Source organism: Podarcis liolepis, assembly GCF_965112155.1.
Source record: "Podarcis liolepis genome assembly, chromosome: 14".
Taxonomy (NCBI): Eukaryota; Metazoa; Chordata; class Lepidosauria; order Squamata; family Lacertidae; genus Podarcis; species Podarcis liolepis.
The window spans coordinates 7,796,159-7,816,773 of record NC_139569.1 but is presented as its reverse complement, the minus strand read 5'-3'; the positions used below and the strand labels follow the sequence as shown (position 1 = coordinate 7,816,773).

Here is a 20,615-nt window from a genome sequence, read left to right as displayed (position 1 = left end):
AGGTTTCTAAACAAATGTCTGACAGCTATATATCAGGACTGCTTGGATGGCGTCTTCCTGTCTGGCAGGGGGGCTAGGCTGGTGGCTGACTTAATTCCAGGATAAATAAGAATCTAGCATTTCTTAAATCCTTTGCATAATTACATCTATGCCAATACACTTAATACACAACACAGGTAGCCTCTTAAAAAGAATAAGGCCTTTGTAAAGTAGAAAAAGGAACTCAGTTTAAAACAGTTTCAGAAGAAGCCTCTTCAGTTTACATCCCCCCCTTCAGCCAGCTGCTTTCCCCTTAGCTCTTCCCAACATTTATTGCCCTCTAACTTTCTCAGTTTAAGAAAGAAACAGCTTTAAAAGACTTCCCAAAAATGCTCTCCCAAAAATGCTCTCTTTCTGCCAGCTAGATGCTTCTCCATTTGGTCTTGGCCTTTTAACCTTAGAAAGAAGATCTGGCTCATTTTACTGGGAGGCACATTGGTATTATTTTACTATTTACTCATTCCTAATTATGTTCATCTCTGCCTTTTTTATCTTCTGTAACATGTAGGGTCAGTGTCCTGTTCTCAGCCTGTAATTTCAGCTTTTACGACTTTGAGAATTGTTTTCTGCTATAAATCAAGGGGGCCCCTTGTCTAAGAGGAAAACACTGTCAAGGTTCTCTAAGCAGCAGGTCTTGTGCCTGGCATGAAACTTTTGAAAATCTAAGCCCTCTTTAATATACAAGCCCTGATCAAACATTAATAAAATGCAGGCTTATGATTAGATGCCTCAGCACCACTCTGGCAAGACAGTCCACAGGCAGGTAGGGTCTCAGCCTGCATACCAGATGGAGCTGATAAACAGCTGCCCTGGACACAGAATTGCCCTGTGCCTCCATGGACAGCTGTGAGTCCACAGTGACTTCCAGGCTGCACCCCTGGTTCTTTAGGGACACAATGGCTCTGCCCTGCTTCCACAGTCAGAGGCAGAAATGCTTCTGAATACCAGTTGTTGGAAACTGCCGGAGGGGAGAGGGCTCCTGTGCTCGGATCTTGCCTGCAGGCTTCTGCTTGGCCACTTTGAGAACAGGAGGCTGGCCTAGATGGGCCACTGGCCTGATCCTGCTCTTCTTATATTCAGCTTTCCGTTTGCAATATGAGGATAACATATTAGCCTGCAGGATGTTTGCCAGGATGAAGTAGATTTAAAAAATGGAATGCTTGGAATGTGCTAGAAGTAAGGTAAAGGTAAAGGGACCCATGACCGTTAGGTCCACTCATGGCCGACTCTGGGGTTGCGGCGCTCATCTCCCTTTACTGGCCGAGGGAGCCGGCGTACAGCTTCCGGGTCATGTGGCCAGCATGACTAAGCTGCTTCTGGCGAACCAGAGCAGCACACGGAAATGCCGTTTACCTTCCCGCTGGAGTGGTACCTATTTATCTACTTGCACTTTGACGTGCTTTCGAACTGCTAGGTTGGCAGGAGCAGGGATGGAGCAACAGGAGCTCACCCTGTCGCGGAGATTCGAACCGCCGACCTTCTGATCGGCAAGTCCTAGGCTCTGTGGTTTAACCCACAGCGCCACCCGTGTCCCTCGTGCTAGAAGTAGTGCTTTTTTAAAAATTGCTTCCAACCTGGGTTGCCTGGCACAAGGGCAGGTGGAGGTTCTTCTGCAACTCTGGCTCCATACCCCATTCCCTGTCTAAGCCTCTCACTCCAATCTGCATGATTCAACTCCCTCTTCCAAGAGAAGGACGATCCATAAATCTGGCGGCAGCTATCAAGACGCCACCCAGGTGTGTGTGCACTTGTTGGTCAATATCTGACAGGTTGCAAAAGGGATGTCAGAAAGGAACGAGCTCGCTTTGCTGGAGGAGCAGATAGACCGCAAAATCCTGAGCATATTCAAAGGGGCAAAGCAGAATATTTGCTTTTTTTCTGGAAATTAGATTAGAGACTGACATCAAGCAGCTGGACAGGTTCCTGGGCTCTGGTCAAGACAGCACTCTGTCCACGCTGCCAGCGATTTTTCTAAAATGTTCCGATTTTGAGCAAAGCCAGTCCAGAATGCTTTGCTGACTGATGCCAACCATCACTGCCACTTGGGTACAGATGACTCCACTACTGGCAGCTGAATCTTATTTAACAGAAGAACAGAATAGTAGCCTGTTGGATCAGGCTAATGGGCCATTCAGTCCAGCATCCTGTTCTCAGACTGGCCAACCAGATGCCTGTGGCAGGATCTGAGCACAAGAGCAGTTTGCAGGGGAGAGAGAGAGATAAAACTTTATTCTCATTAGCCAATGGCCACAGCAACAGTAAAACATTACAGTATACGCAGAAAAGGAAATTTGATATAAAAGCACAATTTAAAGTCCTGAATCAGCAGGCAGTTAGTGGCCCTTATTTTGATTGCCCCTGCTATGCACCTAGCAACCTTTGCTGTTATCTGCTCATTCTGATCTGATAGAAGAAAAGACATTGTGGCAGTGGTTGAGAGCCCTGAGATGCTTAGTACGAGTGGGGTGATGATCAGGTCTTTGCTGAGAGTGCAAGACAGGAGGACGCGCACCGCTGTTTCGGTGCTACCATCTCCACAGGGGCAAAGACATTTCTCAGGCAGGATCTTTTGGAATCGACCCTCAAGTACCACAGATGGCAAAACATCCAGTCTTGCAAGTGTAAAAGCATGTCTGTATTTTGGGATTATATGTTTGTGCAGATATGGGGCCAGAGAATCAAAATGGAGAGGTGGAAAATGAACAGGGCAGAATTTCCTTATAGTGGCCAGGTTGTTCTGATGCTCGATATCTGTTAGACGTTGACCAATTATACTATATGCTTTAGTGGGGCCCATACTGAGTAGGTGGTGTGGGGATGGGCCACAAGAGTGAAGTTTTTGATAGAGGGTTTTAAGCCAAGCACTTTTATGGGAGTCTTGAAGTACTAGGGATAGTAAACTGGGGGGAGAGCACAAGAGCAACTCTCCCCTCCAGTAGCAGAGCACAGCCATTGTGGCTAGTCATTGATAGTGTTATCCTCCAAGAATTTCCCCAGTCCTCCTTTAAGCCGTCCTGGTTGGTGGCCATCTTTGCCTCCTGTGGAAGGGAGTTCCACAGTTCAACGATGCACTACATGAAAAAGTACTGTACTTTTTGCTCCATAATACTCACTTTTTCCCTCCTAAAAAGTAAAGGGAAATGTGTGTGCGTCTTATGGAGCGAATGCAGGCTGCGCAGCTATCCCAGAAGCCAGAACAGCAAGAGGGATTGCTGCTTTCACTGCACAGCAATCCCTCTTGTTGTTCTGGCTTCTGAGATTCAGAATATTTTTTTCTTGTTTTCCTCCTCCAAAAACTAGGTGCATCTTGTGGTCTGGTGCACCTTATAGAGCGAAAAATACGCTACTTTATTTTACCTGTCCCGAATCTTCCAGCATTCAGCTTCATTGATTTTGGGAGCGAGGGAGAAAAGGTTTTTTTTTCTCTGCTTTCTCTGTGCTGTGCATTATTTTAAAAAAACTTTTGTTTCAACACCGGTCCTCCACTGCAGGCAGCAGGCTAGTTAAGGAGGTGAATGGCAGGCCATGGATCACACAAACACGCACAACTCTGATCTCCTGGCTATGTCCCTCTGCTGGAGAGTCACTTAGAACAGCCAGGGGGCTCCCACCTGAGACTTGGGGGGAAATTTGGTTCAGTTCACACCAAAAGGGAAACCTATCAAATCTACAGTTTCCGAAACAATATGAAAAGTGAAACCCAGCTTTCCTTCAAAATTTGCACGTGTCTGAATTTTGCAATCTAGTTCTCTGGCCAATGTTAATACAATTACAGAGGTTTGGAGGAAGACCATGAGCGGAAACAGCATACGAAAATGCACTATATTGCCAAAAATTGCCTACAATCATATGGACATTAGTAAAAAGCTATGTGCAAAAAATGTACGAAATTTTCAAATTAAAATGCTGGTGAATTTCCATGAGGATTATTTTGTTTTTCAAATAACGAAAGTTGCAAATTTCTGCAGAAATGCGAAGAAATGAATTTAAGATTGGAAAAGGGGGAAACTGAAAGAAACTGGGCTGCTGAGAGTTGCTAGGAGGCCCTTCTATTCCCCTCAAAAGGCTTTGATTCCCAGAGTTCCCTGGGAAGAGGGATTGATTGTGTTAGACACTCTGGGAATTGTTGCTCTGTGAGGGGAGTTACGGTGCAACTCTCTGCACCTTTACCAAACTACAGCTCCCAGAATTCTTTGGGGGGAGAAGAGATAGTGGAAGAGGACTGGAAGAAATTTAAGGATTATTTGCAAAAGTATTGTAAATTGTATGAATGTTAGAATGATGCAGGATATAAAGATAATATGGCATTAGTGACATAGCTGAAAGGAGTATGAAAACAATTGATCTATAAGAACAAAGGTGAAACTTGAATAATATTATGTCAAGCTTAAATATTTGATAATAAAGGGAAAAATTGGAGACATAATAGCTGAAACGTACAATTTAAAATAAGTTTTGAAAGAAGGTGAAGTATTGCTGAATAGGATTTTGTAAATGGGAACACAGAAATGGGAGATGTGAGGGAGTCAGAAAAGAGGGTTATGGAAATTTTATTCATGAAACTGAACCATTTTTCATGTCTTTTTTATGATTTTTTTGTCCTTTGTCTTTTTTTGTATGCCTCTTTTCGTTTTTTTCTTTTGGTCTTTTCGATTGACTGTGATGGTGTTTTTTTCTTTTTTGGGTTGTGTATGTGAATTGTGTTTTATTGTTTAAATTCTTAATAAATATTTTATTTAAAAAAAACAGAATTCTTTGGGGGGAGTTGCAGCTGCTTAAAGTGGCATCAAAGTGCTTTAAATGTCAGGTATAAATGTGTCCTAAGTCAATATGCCCTAAAACAGCCTTTCTCAACCTGTGGGTCCCCAGATGCTGTTGAACTACAACTCCCATCACCCCTAGCTAGCTAGCAAGGCCAGAGCTCAGGGATGATGGGAGTTGTAGTCCAACAACATCTGGGGACCCACAGGTTGAGAACCGCTGCCCTAAAGGGACACAGCTACCCCTTCCCTCACTCTCCCCCCCCTCTGGGCCCGATCCGTACACCCACCCAGAGGGAGAGCGCATGGCAAGTGTAAGGAGCACCTAAGTCCCCCTCGCTCAGAGAGAGCAGGCGAGGAAGACACAACAGCAAGGAATAAGACCAGCTGTGGACCCCTTGCAGAAGTGGGGGGTCCTTGATGGAGACCCAGTGATGCTTCTTGCTGGCGCCTGCCCTCTCTGAGGCAGCGCAAGGGCCCCAAACTACCCAGGTGCCCTTGTTTCATGCTCTGTCTGATCTCATTTCAATCAGGGCAAGGAAACAACGCAAATGGATCTACAACCTGTTCCCTCTCCCCGCCGGAGCTTGCCCTGCCCCACGCCCTCTCCTGCAGCAACTTGGGAGGCATCAAACAAGTCGTCCGGGGCCCTCCCTTCTCTCTCCTCACGAGTCTTCACCCTCACACACAGCAGCCTTTTCCAAGTCAGATCACGCCAGCATTAGGTCACCCAGAAATATGAATGCTGTGCTGTTTTCCCGGGCCGGCTAAAAACCACAAAAGCTTTGCTCTGTTATTTTTCCTCATACGTTCCAGCAGTTCCCAATTCCTTAGACATCTGTCCCTGGCCAATTACCTGAACGGCCTCAGCCCAGTAGACCTGAAGGAGTGTCTCCACCCCTATTGTTCAGCCCAGACACTGAGGTCCAGCTCCAAGGCCCTTCTGGCAGTTCCCTCACTGCGAGAAGCCAAGTTACAGGGAACCAGGCAGAGGGCCTTCTCGGTGGTGGCACCCACCCTGTGGAACGCCCTCCCATCAGATGTCAAGGAAATAAACAACTATCTGACTTTTAGAAGACATCTGAAGGCAGCCCTCTTTAGGGAAGCTTTTAATGTTTGATGTTTTATTGTGTTTTTAATGTTCTGTTGGAAGCTACCCAGAGTGGCTGGGGAGGCCCAGCCAGATGGGCAGGGTATAAGTAATAAATAATAATAATAATAATAATAATAATAATAATAATAATAATAATAATAAATTATTATTATTATTATTATTATTATTATTATTATTAAGAATAATAGAATTATAGAGTTAGAAAGGACCACAAGGGTCATCTAGTCCTACCCCCAGAAATGCAGGAATATTTCACACAATGTGGGGTTCAAACCCACCACCCTGAGATCTCATGCTCTACCGACTGACTGCCCTTTAATTTGTTGCTGCTGTTGCCCTTTGGAGAAGTCTTGTCCAAACCATTAGAGTCGCCAATTTTCAGGGTTTAAACCAGGCTTCCTCGACCTCGGCCCTCCAGATGTTTTGAGGCTACAATTCCCATCATCCCTGGTCCTGCTAGCTAGGGATCATGGGAGTTGTAGGCCAAAAACATCTGGAGGGCCGAGGTTGAGGAAACCTGGTTAAAAACATTCTTCAGGGGCTGCAGAAAAAAAGAGCACTCCTAGATCAGATCAAGGGCTTGTCTAATAGCCCAGCATCCAGATTCTTGCAGTGGCCAACCTGATGTTGATAGACAGGCTGCAAGCAGAGCATTACTGCAATAGAACTCTCTTCACATGCAATCGCCTTCAACTGGTATTCAGAAACATATCGCGGCCCCATCCACGCCATACGTTTAAACTACAATGCCACTTTAAACAGCCGTGGCTTCCCCCAAAGCATTCTGGGAGCTTTAGTTCATTGAGGGTGCCGGGAGTTGTTTGCAGGCCCCTATTCCCCTCCCAGAACTATAATTCCCAAAGTTCCCTGCAGAGAGGGATCAACTGCACTCTGGGAATTGTAGTTCTGTCAGTGGAAAGAACAAATACTCCTTAAATCAAAACAAAATCAGCAATGAACTAAAAACAGATGGAAACACAGGCCAGCTTTCTAAATGTATGCATAGGCTTGTCTAAAGAAAAATGTTTTAGTAGGCGCCAAAAAGAGCACAGCGGAGGCGGCTGCCTGGTGTCAAGAGTCGGGGAGTTCCAGAGTTTAGATACACTAAATGGTTGATGAGGAGCGGGTATTATGGGGCACTTGTAACGGGATCAGTTCCACCCATCAAAGCAGCCATGTGGGTATATTTGGGTCAAGACGATCTCGCAGGTAAACCTGTCCCAAGTTGTTAAGGACTTTCTATTCTAATAGCAACCCTTTGAACGTGACCTGGTAGCAAATCGGTAACGAATGCAAATCTCGGAGCCTCCTTCGAAACACACAAGCGCTTGTGCCCCCCCCCCCCCAGTGGTGCTGTTGCTTACGAAGCTCAGTTCCTGTTCTCGGTTCACACACCTGGACCACATCAGAGGCAGCGGGACGGGGTGAGACCTTACATTCTTTGCAGGATTACGGGCTGCTCTGGCATAACCCAAGCGCGGCACGCACCTCGCCCCTTCTTGGCATGGCAATGCCCCGGGGCTGAGGCCCAGAAGGCTGACAAGGGGGTGACCTACTTGAGCCTCGTGCCTTGGGATGCTGAGAACAGATCTGACATTTAAAGGCACCACCAGTTCCACAGGGCCATCGCAGGGGGGGAAGCGACAGAACAAGGAGTCCTGCACCCTTGAAGAGCAGCTGCAGATGAGCATTGTTGCTTAAATCAGGAAGCAACCTGACTTTTACCGGGGAACCAAACCAAGCCTGATCCCATAAGCTGATGCGGTCTGAGAGGTACACCACCCTGTAGTTCCCCCTTCCGGCCAGAGCTCTGCGGTGGCGCCAGAGTCTAGCGCCACTCCAGCCCAGGGTTCAAGAGCCGCTGTGAGCCTGCCACCAAGTGGCCAGAGGAGGCAGTTGCAGGGAGGCCAGCAAGAAAGCCTCTGCATTGGCCAGAGCAAGTCATGTGACCCTCTCCAACGCCCTATAAAAGCATGCTTGCCAGTGTTGCATGTAGTTCCCCGTGAGAGAGAGAGCCATTGATTCATTTGAGAAAACAACAGCTGGATTAGACCAAAGGTCCAGGGGTGGGGCAGGGCCAGATCCTTCCAGGCAATCCGCAGATGAGGCAGAGGCAGGGCAGCAGCCTTCCTCTGTCACTGTTTCTTCCCCCACCCCTGCAAACAGCTGTTATTCAGAGCAAGACTGCCCCTGTCCATGGAGGCTCAGCTTCACCGTGGGCCAAAAGGACACCAAATCAATTGTTGAACAGAGACTTGTGGAGACAGATTTCCAAGAGCTTCAAGAGACCATGTGGAGACCCTACTCCCCACTTTGGTCACCAAGATTACCATGCCACACTCAGGATCGTTCCTTTCGTTGTCGTTGAGTCGTTTAGTCATGTCCACCTCTTCGTGACCCCCTGGACCAGAGCACGCCAGGCACTCCTGTCTTCCACTGCCTCCCACAGCTTGGTCAAACTCATGCTGGTAGCTTTGAGAACACTGTCCAACCATCACATCCTCTGTTGTCCCCTTCTCCTTGTGCCCTCCATCTTTCCCAACATCAGGGTCTTTTCCAGGGAGTCTTCTCTTCTCATGAGGTGGCCAGAGTATTGGAGCCTCAGCTTCAGGATTTGTCCTTCCAGTGAGCACTCAGGGCTGATTTCCTTCAGAATGGATCGGTTTGATCTTCTTGCAGTCCATGGGACTCTCAAGAGTCTTCTCCAGCACCAGAATTCAAAAGCATCCATTCTTCGGCGATCAGCCTTCTTGATGGTCCAGCTCTCACTTCCATACATCGCTACTGGGAAAACCATAGCTTTAACTATATGGACCTTTGTTGGCAAGGTGATGTCTCTGCTTTTTGAGATGCTGTCTAGGTTTGTCATTGCTTTTCTCCCAAGAAGCAGGTGTCTTTTAATTTTGTAACTGCTGTCACCATCTGCAGTGATCATGGAGCCCATGGATCTGCAGTGATCATGGATCTAAGTATGCCATTTCACCAGACGGGAGAGATGCAAAGCAGAAGTCCCATCTCCCCTGCTTTGTTGAAAGCCCACCTCCCTCAGGCAGCCCTCCCGGTGTTACTAGACTACAACTCCCATCATCCCAGGCCATTGGCCATGCTAGCCGGGTCTGATGGGAACTGGAGTCCCTCAATCTCTGGAGGACCAGGGGGTCTCCATTCCCTGAGACACATCCCTCTCACCTCATCTTTTCCCCCTGCTTGACAAGAGACGAATTTGGCAAGCTGCAATGGCAGGTGAAAGCAAAGCTTTCATAATTACTTAAAGAGGGCGGAGGATGTTTAAGGTGTTGGCAGCCATCTGCATCCCATTAAAGAAACCATCATCATTCCTCCTCTTGGAATACCAAAACACGGCCCCTCCAGCTTCCTCTCGTATAATTCGGCAGGGAAGGACAGGCGAGGGAGCTTGTTAAGATGGCTTCTCAGCACAACAACAGCCTCGTTTCAAAAATAAATCTAGGGGGAGCAGGAGAAGCAGGCCTGGCCCATTCATAAAAGAAAAACAGCAGCTATAAAAAGCCTTTGAAGTCCGTCTCAACAGCTCCCGGGAGGAGGAACATCAGTTGCTTGCGTTCGTCAGTGAAAACCTTACACTTATTTGGGGCTGGCAGCAGAAGCAAGACTTCTAAGGTGGGGTGAGATTTTTAGCCATCCTTTCCGGGAAAGTTATCTTTCAACTGCTCCAAAGGAAGACTTTTAACTCAAAGCATGCAGTGTTCCAATTCCCCATCTTATCGGGATAATAGTAAAAACTTTCCAGCTCTGCCTCTCTGTAAGCAAGGCTGAGTGGTGTTGGAATAGGGCCTGGGAGAGAGATCAGGATTCTCATCCCCACTCAGCCATGAAGCTCACTTGGTTAACTCTTGGGCCAGCCCCTGTCTCCCTCCCCATGACTTCCCCGGGGGTGTCTCCTAGATCTCAGGTCTGGGCCCTGAAAACACAGACCCTTGTTTTCCAGGGACAAACCCAGATTTACAGAAGCCGTCCCAGTTTCTGATTTGATCCCGGAACATCCCGCTTTCCCTTAGGATGTCCCTATTTACATTGGATAAATGGTGGGAGGGTATGGAGTTATGCGACCCCTGAGCCAAGGAGATAAATAACTATACAGTGGTACCTCGGGTTACAGACGCTTCAGGTTACATACGCTTCAGGTTACAGACTCCGCTAACCCAGAAATAGTACCTCAGGTTAAGAACTTTGCTTCAGGATGAGAACAGAAATTGTGTTCCTGCGGTGCAGCGGCAGCAGGAGGCCCCATTAGCTGAAGTGGTGCTTCAGGTTAAGAACAGTTTCAGGTTAAGAACGGACCTCCGGAATGAATTAAGTACTTAACCCGAGGTACCACTGTACAACTTTTAGAAGACATTTGAAGGCAGCCCTGTGTAGGGAAGTTTTTTTTTTATGTTTAATAGTTTGTTGTGCTTTTATATATGTAGGAAGCCGCCCAGAGTGGCTGGGGCAACCCAGTCAAATGGGCAGGGTATAAATATTATTATTATTATTGAACAGGATGTTTCTATTTTCATCGGAGAAATGTTGGAGGGCATGCTCAGGATCTGGGAAGCTCCCGACCTGACAACCCTATCGATGGGGCATTTGAAAACTGGAGTCCAACAATATTTGGACAGCCACAGGTCCCCGTCCCCTGTTGTATAGGGACCAGGATACCCAAAGGAACATCTCGCCCCTCTATTAACCCTGACCGTCTCCATGCTTGGAAAAGCCTCTCCTGTTGGCTTGGGTCCATTTCTCCCAGCTGCCTCCCAAGCACCCGACCTCTGCAGGTGCTTACCGTCAGCAAAATACCTGGCCTGAATAAATTGCCCCACCTCTTCACACCATCCCGCGTGTCTGCAGACATTCATCTCAGTAACTCGCTGTCAACAAAGATTATCCAAATCTCCCGTGAAGGGGGTGAGATGCTGGCTTAATCTCCCGGACCGGACCAGTCACTCCGTGGCTGAATAGGGAGTGACTCAGAGAGCTGTTGCAATGCAATTAAAGAATAGGGACCAGCCTTGGCAAGGCGGCCGCAAGACGGCATGTCCTTTTGGGGAACCGAGAAAGATCCCAGGCAGGGCCAAAGAGGGGCGTGGGGATAACAATGGACGGGAGTCTGCAAGTCACACCTAGGTGTGACGGGGGAGCCCAAGATGACAACAGAAGTTTGAATGTGCTTTGCAAGAAACTACAGCAGCAAAGGGATGAAGGTGGATAGTTCAGAGCTTCCTTATTGTTTAAATGTGTTGCTTCACACATTAAACAGGTGCGAGGAAGCTCAGGGCCAGGGGCCAAATATGACCTCCTTGGCCTCTACACTTTGCACTTATATTTCTCCCCAGGCTCCACCTCCTCCTCCGTCACTTCCCCTCCAGGCCACACCTCTCACACAAGAGACAATGTGGCTTAATGGTTAGAGCAGGCACCCCCAAACTCAGCCCTCCAGGTGTTTTGGAACTACAACACCCATCATCCCTAGCTAACAGGACCAGTGGTCAGGGACGATGGGAGTTGTAGTCCCAAAACATCTGGAGGGCTGAGTTTGGGGGTGCCTGGGTGAGTGTGTCAGACCAGGACCTGGGAGATCAGGGTTCAAATCCCCACTCAGCCATGAAGCTCACTGAGTGACCTTGGGGCAGTCGCCATCTCTTAGCATGACCTGCCTCACAGGGTTGTGTCGTGAGGATAAAATGAGGAGGAGGAGAACCATGAACACCACCTTGAGATCCTTGGGAGATAACGGTGGTATATAAATGTAATACAGTGGTACCTCGGGTTAAGAACTTAATTCGTCCTGGAGGTCCGTTCTTAACCTGAGGTACCACTTTAGCTAATGGGGCCTCCTGCTGCTGCCTCGCTGCTGGAGCACGATTTCTGTTCTCATCCTGAAGCAAAGTTCTTAACCCGAGGTATTATTTCTGGGTTAGCGGAGTCTGTAACCTGAAGCGTCTGTAACCTGAGGTACCACTGTAATAAATAAACAAGGATTCATCTGGTCACAACCTTTTACACTGCTTTGCCAATTTGGCCTGGAGCCAAGATTGAGGGATGCAGAAACATAATATATAATTGTTATTGTTATTATTATTATTTGAATTTGAATTCTGCTGCTGGAGGAAACTCCCATGGACTGCAAGATCAAACCTATCCATTCTGAAGGAAATCAGTCCTGAGTGCTCACTGGAAGGACAGATCCTGAAGCTGAGACTCCAATACTTTGGCCACCTCATGAGAAGAGAAGACTCCCTGGAAAAGACCCTGATGTTGGGAAAGATGGAGGGCACAAGGAGAAGGGGACGACAGAGGACGAGATGGTTGGACAGTGTTCTCGAAGCTACCAGCATGAGTTTGACCAAACTGCAGGAGGCAGTGGAAGACAGGAGTGCCTGGCGTGCTCTGGTCCAGGGGGTCACGAAGAGTCGGACACGACTAAACAACAACATTATTATTATTATTATTATTATTATTATTATTATTATTATTATGAAGAAGAAGAAGAAGAAGCCATTTGGAGCTATTAGGTTAGATATGCAAGGTTTTGGTATGCCCACATTTATTCTGACTCCTGAGCAAGAGCTACACATAGGTGACAAATGCTATTATCAGACAAGGACGATTCAGTCCTTGGACTGGACACTGTGTCCCCTTAGGGAACCAACCCAGTGTCGTAGCGTGGGTTGTCAGCACCCGGGGCAAGGCAAGTAATTTGCGCCCCGTAACCCTAACCCCCAGATGTTGCGCCCGGTGCGGCCGGCCCCCCCTGCACCCCCCACACTATGCCACTGAACCAACCTGCTTGTTGAGAACCTGGTTCTCCATTCAGATCTTCTCAGTAATCTAATTAGCCTTCCTTTTCCCAATTAAACACTTCCTCCCAGGAAGTACCTTATTAGATGCGGCGTGATCAAGACGCTCAGCCACTTTACAACTAATTAATTATACCTGCTGTGTCCCTCAGAACCCCTTGCTGTGACCTTCATACACCGAGTTTGGTCCAAAAAAATCCCACAGTGGCATTTCCTATCTACACCATTAAGCTGGCCGCAAGGAGGTGCTGTCAATCAGCTGTTCATCGACACCTGGAAAGCCCGGCCACTTCCCCAAGCCCTGCCAATGACCAACTGATCGTCAGAGCTTGCAAAGCACAGTGCGATTAGATTTCAAACCGCACAGGTCACCTGACTTCACTGTAATGTCATGTGACTGGCAGGTGAACAGCCCTAACCAGCTTTCAAAGCTGGCCCTTGGGAGTGGGAGGGGAGGTAAGGATCTAAGTCCACTGGCTGAATCTCATTCCTCCTAGGAAGTGGGATTCAGACGTAGACTGCCTCTAAGGCTGGAGGTTCGAAAAAGCCATCACGCGCCAGTAGCCATTAATCAACCTCCCCTCCTTGTACCATATTATACAAGATAATAAGGTCATTCATTATATATACTTATTCCAAACAGCAATAATTGTCCCCATAACAACATGACTCAGCTGAAGTTTATTGCTTTTAAAATTGGCCTATAAAGAAACATTACACTCGTTTAATTCCCACTGGTTTCGACAAGGAAAGTTAAGCGTGCACTTCAGCCCTTAACTCAAAGGGATGTAAAAGGGTTTAATTTTGTCCTGATCTTGCTTCGTATATTTAAGCCTCCTCTTGGAGCACAGATCTGTTGCCCAAAGACTTTTCTGGGAAACAAGCAAGGGTGTGCCGATGTCAAACAGACGGAGGCAGAATAATATTCAGCAAAAGAAAACAGGCCACAGGAAGCTCTGGGTCGGGACAGCAACTTGACCAACAGCGCCTCCTGCTGACGAGAGAGCTATATGACACCTGGACCATCATTTGAGATAGGTAGGTCAGATTAGGCCCCAGTGACCCATTGGGGAAGGTCACAGGCAGAGGTCATTTCTCTACCTTGCAATATGGACATCTGGGATCCATGTTTATTTTATTTTTTAGTCTAAGTTTCCTAGCCTGCTTTCTAAAAAGACGCTATTCCAAAAGCTGTGACCAAACGCACATCAAAACAGTAATCAGTTATATATAATTTCAAACCACAGAATCACAGAGTCACAAAGGCCCTCTAGTCCAAGCCCCTGCAATGCAGGAATCTTTTGCCCCAAGATGGGTCTCGAACCCCAAACCCTGAGATTAAGAGTCTCATGCTTTACCGACTGGGCTACCAAGCCATTTAAAAACACAGGAGGCTAATCTTTTTTTAATCCCAGGGGCCACAATGACCCTCGAACAAACTTTGGGGGGGGCGCAAGCCAGGGGTGCCCCCCCACATTCCACACACCCTCCCCCCTCCCACTTCCTCAGCAGATCTGTGCGGATTTGCTAAATAGAGGTTATTGCCCCGTCCCCAATTTTGCATCGGGTAATTGGCATTTCCCTGGGGGCTGGGCAGGGCAGAGAGTTTTAAACACCCCAGAACGGTTGTCTACTTCATTTATTGGTTTTATTTATATTTTTGCCCCCACCCCGCCATATTTGAGAGGCATTATTTCGCTGTCTAGCAGCCACTCACCGATATCTTGGTGAAGATGGAAAGCAGGAGAGACAGGGATGAGAGGTATATCCGAATTCTCTCCCCGCCAAAACGCTTCTGGAGGTATTCTGGCATGGTGACAATCTGATCGGAGGAAGGGAAAGGAAGGGAAAGAATCAGACGCCAGTGTTATAATTTGGGGTGGGAGAAAGTCCATCTCCGTTCAGATTTTAATGTTAGCCTAGCCTAATTTACACTTTGCATGCAAACCAAAACACAGCATAATTTGTGCTTCTCTGAATTTTGTGCTGCTCTTCCCCAGCCAAATAATGTCTACAAAAAATACATCTTAGCGAAAAGTGTGGATAAGAATGCCTATATTAGTGGGGGGGGCAGATGTTGGGTAAAGGAATACATTTTTCTTATCTCTGGAAATGTCATTTGATATTAGGCCTAAGAAAAAAGCCTCTGGCTTTTTGGCAAACGAAATCTTGAATAATTTTTTCAGCTCCTCGTATACCTCGTTCCAAAATTTCCTTACAATTTTACATCCCCACCATGTGTGATAAAAGGTTCCCACCTCCTTCTTACATCTCCAGCATACGTTTGACTGCTTTATGTAAATCTCAGCCAATTTTTCCAGAGTGAGATACCAGCAGTAAAATCATGTTCTCTTTTATCGTATACGAGGCTGTGAAATTGATATCCACCTTTCACAACCTTTCCCAATTTTCCACTTGGGTTGTATGACCAAAAAGGAATTTGTACTAAAACACAGGTGAATTTTCATGGTGACAAACTGTTGCAGAGATGTGGAAAACCTGCCTCACTGGGGAGTCGCACCATTTATTATCTGACAGTCCCAGGGCAGGTTACGGCAATGTAAAACACAGCATTAGAATCATGTTAAAAATAAATTGTGGTGGCTTTTCACCCAGGAGCCTTGCAAGATATTTATTATTATTATTTGAATTGCCAAGTACAGTGGTGCCTCGCAAGACGAAAAGAATCCGTTCCGCGAGTCTCTTTGTCCTGCGGTTTTTTTTGTCTTGCGAAGCAAGCCCATTAGCGCCTTAGCGGATTAGCACTATTAGCGGCTTAGTGGGCTTAGCGGATCAGCTGATAAGCGGCTTAGCGGCTTAGCAGATCAGCTGTTAAGCGGCTTAGCGGATCAGCTGATAAGCGGCTTAGCGGATCAGCTGTTAAGCGGCTTAGCGGCTTAGGATCAGCTGATAAGCGGCTTAGCGGCTTGGGGAAAAGGGGGGGAGGAGGGGAAAAAACCGCAGGAACTCACAAGACATTGTTGTCTTGCGAAGCAAGCCCATAGGAAATTTGTTTTGCGAAGCACCTCCAAAACGGAAAAGCCTTTCGTCTAGCAGGTTTTCCGTCTTGCGAGGCATTCGTCTTGCGGGGCACCACTGTACAGAGAAGACCGTGAGCCTCAGCCACCTGGGTCGGTTGCACTGAATCGGTACGGGAGAGGTGGTAAAAAGCAGCTGTTGGCGGTGCAGGAAGGCCACACACCAAAGGACGGGACCAAACCCGGTTCCCAACTTACCTCTGAAGAGATGTAGACGGGAACAAACACCCAGGCCAACGCCAGAAGGACAAAGGTGGCCTGGAAAGAGATATAAAAACACTTAAGTGTGGCCCTGCACATTGGTGCATATGTGTAAAAGAAAAGGGATTTGTGCTTTGGATATAAGCACTAGCTGAAATTTCCAAAGTGGTTCAACCATCCAGTTGTTCCTTTTATCTCTTGACTCCCTACTTTAGCATTCCAATCCCCTATAATGAGAAGAACATCCTTCTTTGGTGTCATTTCTAGAAGGTGTTGTAAGTCTTCATAGAATTGGTCAATTTCAGTTTCTTCATCACCGGTAGTATATTAATAGTGAAACACAATTAAGAAGTATATTAATAGTGAAATAATTATTAAGCTCTAACTGTATGTAGGTTTTATTTTATTTGCTTTTTATCTTATATTTTGGAATTGTACATCCAGGGTTTTCTTCCCTTGAAATTTTTTGGGGGGCTCCCAAGAGAGTGGAGCCCTAAGCTATAGCTTGTTTAGCTTATACGTAAATCAGGGACTACTCACGTTCCATTCGAAGCCGGCCACTGCTACCCCTCCTGCAGCTGCTGTGCCAGCCAGTCCAATGAAAAGGCTCGATCCTTCGCTGCTGGCAAAGAGCGAGGCGCCGATCTGCAGGCCAAAAGCAGCCAATATTATATTATTATTATTATTATTTTATTATTGTTGTTGTTGCTCTTGTTGTTATACCAAACAAATTGCAAAACCCCTAAGCGAATTACAAAAAAAATACAATAAAGCATTAAAATTATCGATTGGAAAGAGTTAAAAATCAGGTATTTAAACGTATCTCCCAAAGCAGCAGTAGCTAAAATGAAAACTCGTGTAACTTTTCGATAGGCTTCTGAAACAAAAATGTTTTCAGTGGGTGCCGGAAAGAAGGAGGACAGAGAAGAGTTTGGACTGAGCGCAGGGCCGTCTTTAGCATATGCGCCACCAGGGTGCAAAGATCTGACCAGCGCCTACAAATTTAGTTAATTTCGCGTGCACAGCGCCGTTGAGAATGACAAGCAGCGTTGTTGAGTCTGACAAGCGTTGCCATTGTGAATGACAAGCACCACCACTGGCGCAGCACGTCTTTGGGTGCGCAAAGTCAATAGTCCTTTAGTGAAACAATAGGAATACATTTCGGTAATACCTAGGTATATATGTATCTTGTTTTTCTAGCTTGATCAAAATTATTTATTATTTCATAACAGGTAGATAGCTAAGAGCTTAGGCGGCTTCAGCAGCAGGCACCAGGCACCCCCCATAATTTGCACCCCCAGGTAAAGATGGCCCTGACTGAGCAGGCACACAGGTCACCTGGTCCATTCATTTATTGTACAGTGGTACCTCGGGTTACATACGCATCAGGTTACATACGCTTCAGGTTACAGACTCCGCTAACCCAGAAATTGTACCTCGGGTTAAGAACTTTGCTTCAGGATGAGAAGAGAAATTGTGCGGCAGCAGCGGGAGGCCCCATTAGCTAAAGTGGTGCTTCAGGTTAAGAACAGTTTCAGGTTAAGAACAGACCTCCGGAACGATTTAAGTACGTAACCAGAGGTATCACTGTATTTATATACCACTTTTTTTCCTCCAAGGATCTCTCAGTTGGTAAAGCATTACACTCTTCATCTCAGGGTCGTGGGTTCGATTCCCACGTTGGGCAAAAGATTCCTGCATCGCAACCGGTTGATATGTACAACCCTTGTGGTCCCTTCCAACTCTTCCTGTTCTCATTTAATCCCCCACAACAGCCTTGTGACGTAGGTTAGGCCGAGAGGCAGGGACTGGCCCACGGCTGAGTGGGGATTTGAACCCTGGTCTATCAGGTCCCAGTCCGACACTCCAACTAACAACTGCATGGTATTGGCATGGGTGGCGCTGTGGCCTAAACCACCGAGCCTCTTGGGCTTGCCGATCGGAAGGTTGGCGGTTTGAATCCCCACGACAGGGTGAGCTCCCGTTGTTCGGTCTCTGCTCCTGCCAACCTAGCAGTTCAAAAGCACGTCAAAGTGCAAGTAGATAAATAGGTACCACTCTGGCGGGAAGGTAAACGGCGTTTCCATGTGCTGCTCTGGTTATCCAGAAGCGGCTGAGTCATGCTGGCCACATGACCCGGAAGCTGTCTGCGGACAAACACCTGCTCCCTCAGCCTATAGAGCGAGATAAGCGCTGCAACCCCAGAGTCGTCAGTGACTGGACCTAACGGTCAGGGGTACCTTTAACTTTACCTAGTTGGCTTGTACCCAGCGGTAGTCCTACTCTGAGTAGACCCACTGAAATTAATGCACACGAGTCACTTGGAGCTATTATTTCCAATGGGTCTGCTTTGCACGAAAGTGACTTTCTAAACATACATCTAGAAATATAAATTAGCATGTGCAAATTTTGTGCAGATCTGCATGTTCTTGTGCCCTATTGGTTTTTTTGGGGGGGGGGAGTGGGGACAACACTTGCTCTTTTTCCAACAATGCATGTAAGTAACCGCCCTCTGTGAGGCTTGGATGAAACCTTGTGGAGCCCCAAAATCAAACAGGCAGTTGCATCTACTTACCGGCCACCAGGCTATGTTCCTCCCAGCCAGGAAGTATCCACTTAAAGTGTTTCTGTTTGCCCTGCAAGAAGACTGGACAGGCAAAAAGACGACTAAGCAGGGGATGAGTGACAGACAAACTGTGCCTAGAGCATGGAAACCGGACAGAGATTTCCTCCTGCCCCACAATATAGCCCCCAAGTATCAGAAAGACCACCTCCTTCCCTATAGAGTCTCCTGGGTCTTTAGATTGGCAGAGGGCGCCCTCTTCGTATTTCCACCACCCTGAGAAGTCGGGTAGGGGGTGGCCGGGTGCAGGGCCTTCTCTGTAGCAGCCCCTAAATTGTGGAAATCCCTCCCCACAGAGGCATGCCTGGCTCCTTCCCTATATGGTTTGCATCATACGCGGAAGATATGCCTCTTTTCCCTGGCCTTTCAGTTGGGCTGCATATTTTTCAGACCCACCCTCCTTTGAACATAGGAAGCAGCCCCACTCCTAGGTGGAACATTGGCCCATCTAACTCTATATTGTTTACACTGACCGGCAGCAGCTCTCCGGGAATTCAGATTGGGCGGGGGGGGGTGTGTGTGTGTGCATTCCCAGCCCTAGATGCCATGGGTTGAAGCTGGAACTCTTTGCAAGCTGCAGCTGGTTCCTAAAAAGTTGTGTTTTAAATTGCTTTGACCTACCCTGGGACCTTTGAGCGCAGGCAATAAACAAAATTCTGATTCAGAAAGATGATAATAATTATTCCAGGCAGACATTTTCAAGACAGACACTAAAGGAGGGTGCAAAGCAGAGGTGTGGCCAGCTGAGGGGGCTTAGAGGGTCGGATTTAGCCACCTAGGCCTGGGGCTCAAAACCTCAGCAAAAGATTGTTGGAATCTGTTGCAGATACACCCAGCTAGATGGACCGGTGTTCTGGCTCGGTGCAAAGCAGATTCTTATTTAATTTCACCCTTTATTCAAAACCATGAGGACTAGAATCTTACTTTATTTTTAGAAGCAGGATGGGTAATAATAACCATAATAATATTCCCTCTAATTTCTGACATTCAGGCGTGAGCGCTCAGTCAAAATGGCACCAGTTACGTGCAACAGGGAGATATCAGCAGGTTCGGCAGAGCATTTAGATTTGCAGAAATGCAAATAAATTCTGGTGGCGGGGGACCTAGGGGGTGTGGGGAGAGAAAACATCCCAATATGTTCTGTGTATGTTCTGTGCCCAGGCAGCAGAATCCAAACTGCTTCTTTTAAGAAGCTGGCACCCACCCCCCCCGAATGCTCAGTCCCATTGGTCAACTGAAGCCGTCGCATAGTCGATCGGGCCGTTAAACCGATTAAAGATTTGCCCACCTTACCCATATCCCCACTGCCAAATTCAAAAGGAAATACGCCACGACGACGACCACATCAGTAACGCTGAAGTGGGGCGAAGGAGTGGGCATTTCAGCCGGAGGAAAGTCTTCTGCGGACATCGTGCCTGGACCCAGCAACAAAGAGGGAGAGGCCAGCTGCTTTCAAGAGTCAAGGAATTGATCATTAAACAGCCTGGGGGTAGGCCGTTTGTGATTCGAGAAGCAGTACATGTGGGTGAGCTGTCTTGGCCTTAGGGCAGAGTCTGCCCCCTTTCTCAGCGGATACGAATGAACTGAGGGTTAATCAGAGCTACGGGGGTGGGTGGGCTGCTAAATTAGCAAATTTGAATGCTGGCTGGCATTTTTGTTCCGACGAAGCTGCGTGGACGTTGCAAAAAAACCCAAGCCAATGGGCATGGCTCAGGACACACGCCCCACCTTCGCCCCCCATGATTGAGGGGCCCCAGGGCTGCACGACCTGCTCGCACTCGGGTGTTTTAGGATCATTCTTCAAAATGCTAAGGTGTGCCCTTCTGAACCATGTGCCGCTGTAGAACTTAAAAAAAATCTCTGATCCCTCCAAAGGCCACAGCCACAGACAAACCCTGCCAACGCAAAACAGTGGCGCTTTCTCGGTTATGTTGGGATGATGGGAAACACTGGAGGGGTCAGGGGTCTCCTTCTCCTTGGATGATGGACTCAAGGGCATCCTGATCAAATTTGCAGATGACG

The 20,615-nt window shown here is 47.3% G+C and overlaps 1 protein-coding gene across 1 annotated transcript in view; it reads right to left on the bottom strand.

The window, feature by feature from the left end:
• The window catches only part of SLC5A10 (solute carrier family 5 member 10), a gene marked incomplete at its 5' end in the record, with an annotated part of 98,321 nt that extends 78,318 nt beyond the window's left edge, over positions 1-20,003 (bottom strand). The window contains 5 exons of the mRNA XM_083474601.1: positions 14,449-14,553; positions 15,968-16,027; positions 16,511-16,615; positions 18,546-18,617; positions 19,887-20,003. Coding sequence (XP_083330727.1) covers positions 14,449-14,553; positions 15,968-16,027; positions 16,511-16,615; positions 18,546-18,617; positions 19,887-20,003 — 459 coding nt within the window. The remainder of the gene's footprint in view (positions 1-14,448; positions 14,554-15,967; positions 16,028-16,510; positions 16,616-18,545; positions 18,618-19,886) is intronic.
• Between the last annotated feature and the right edge of the window lie 612 nt (positions 20,004-20,615).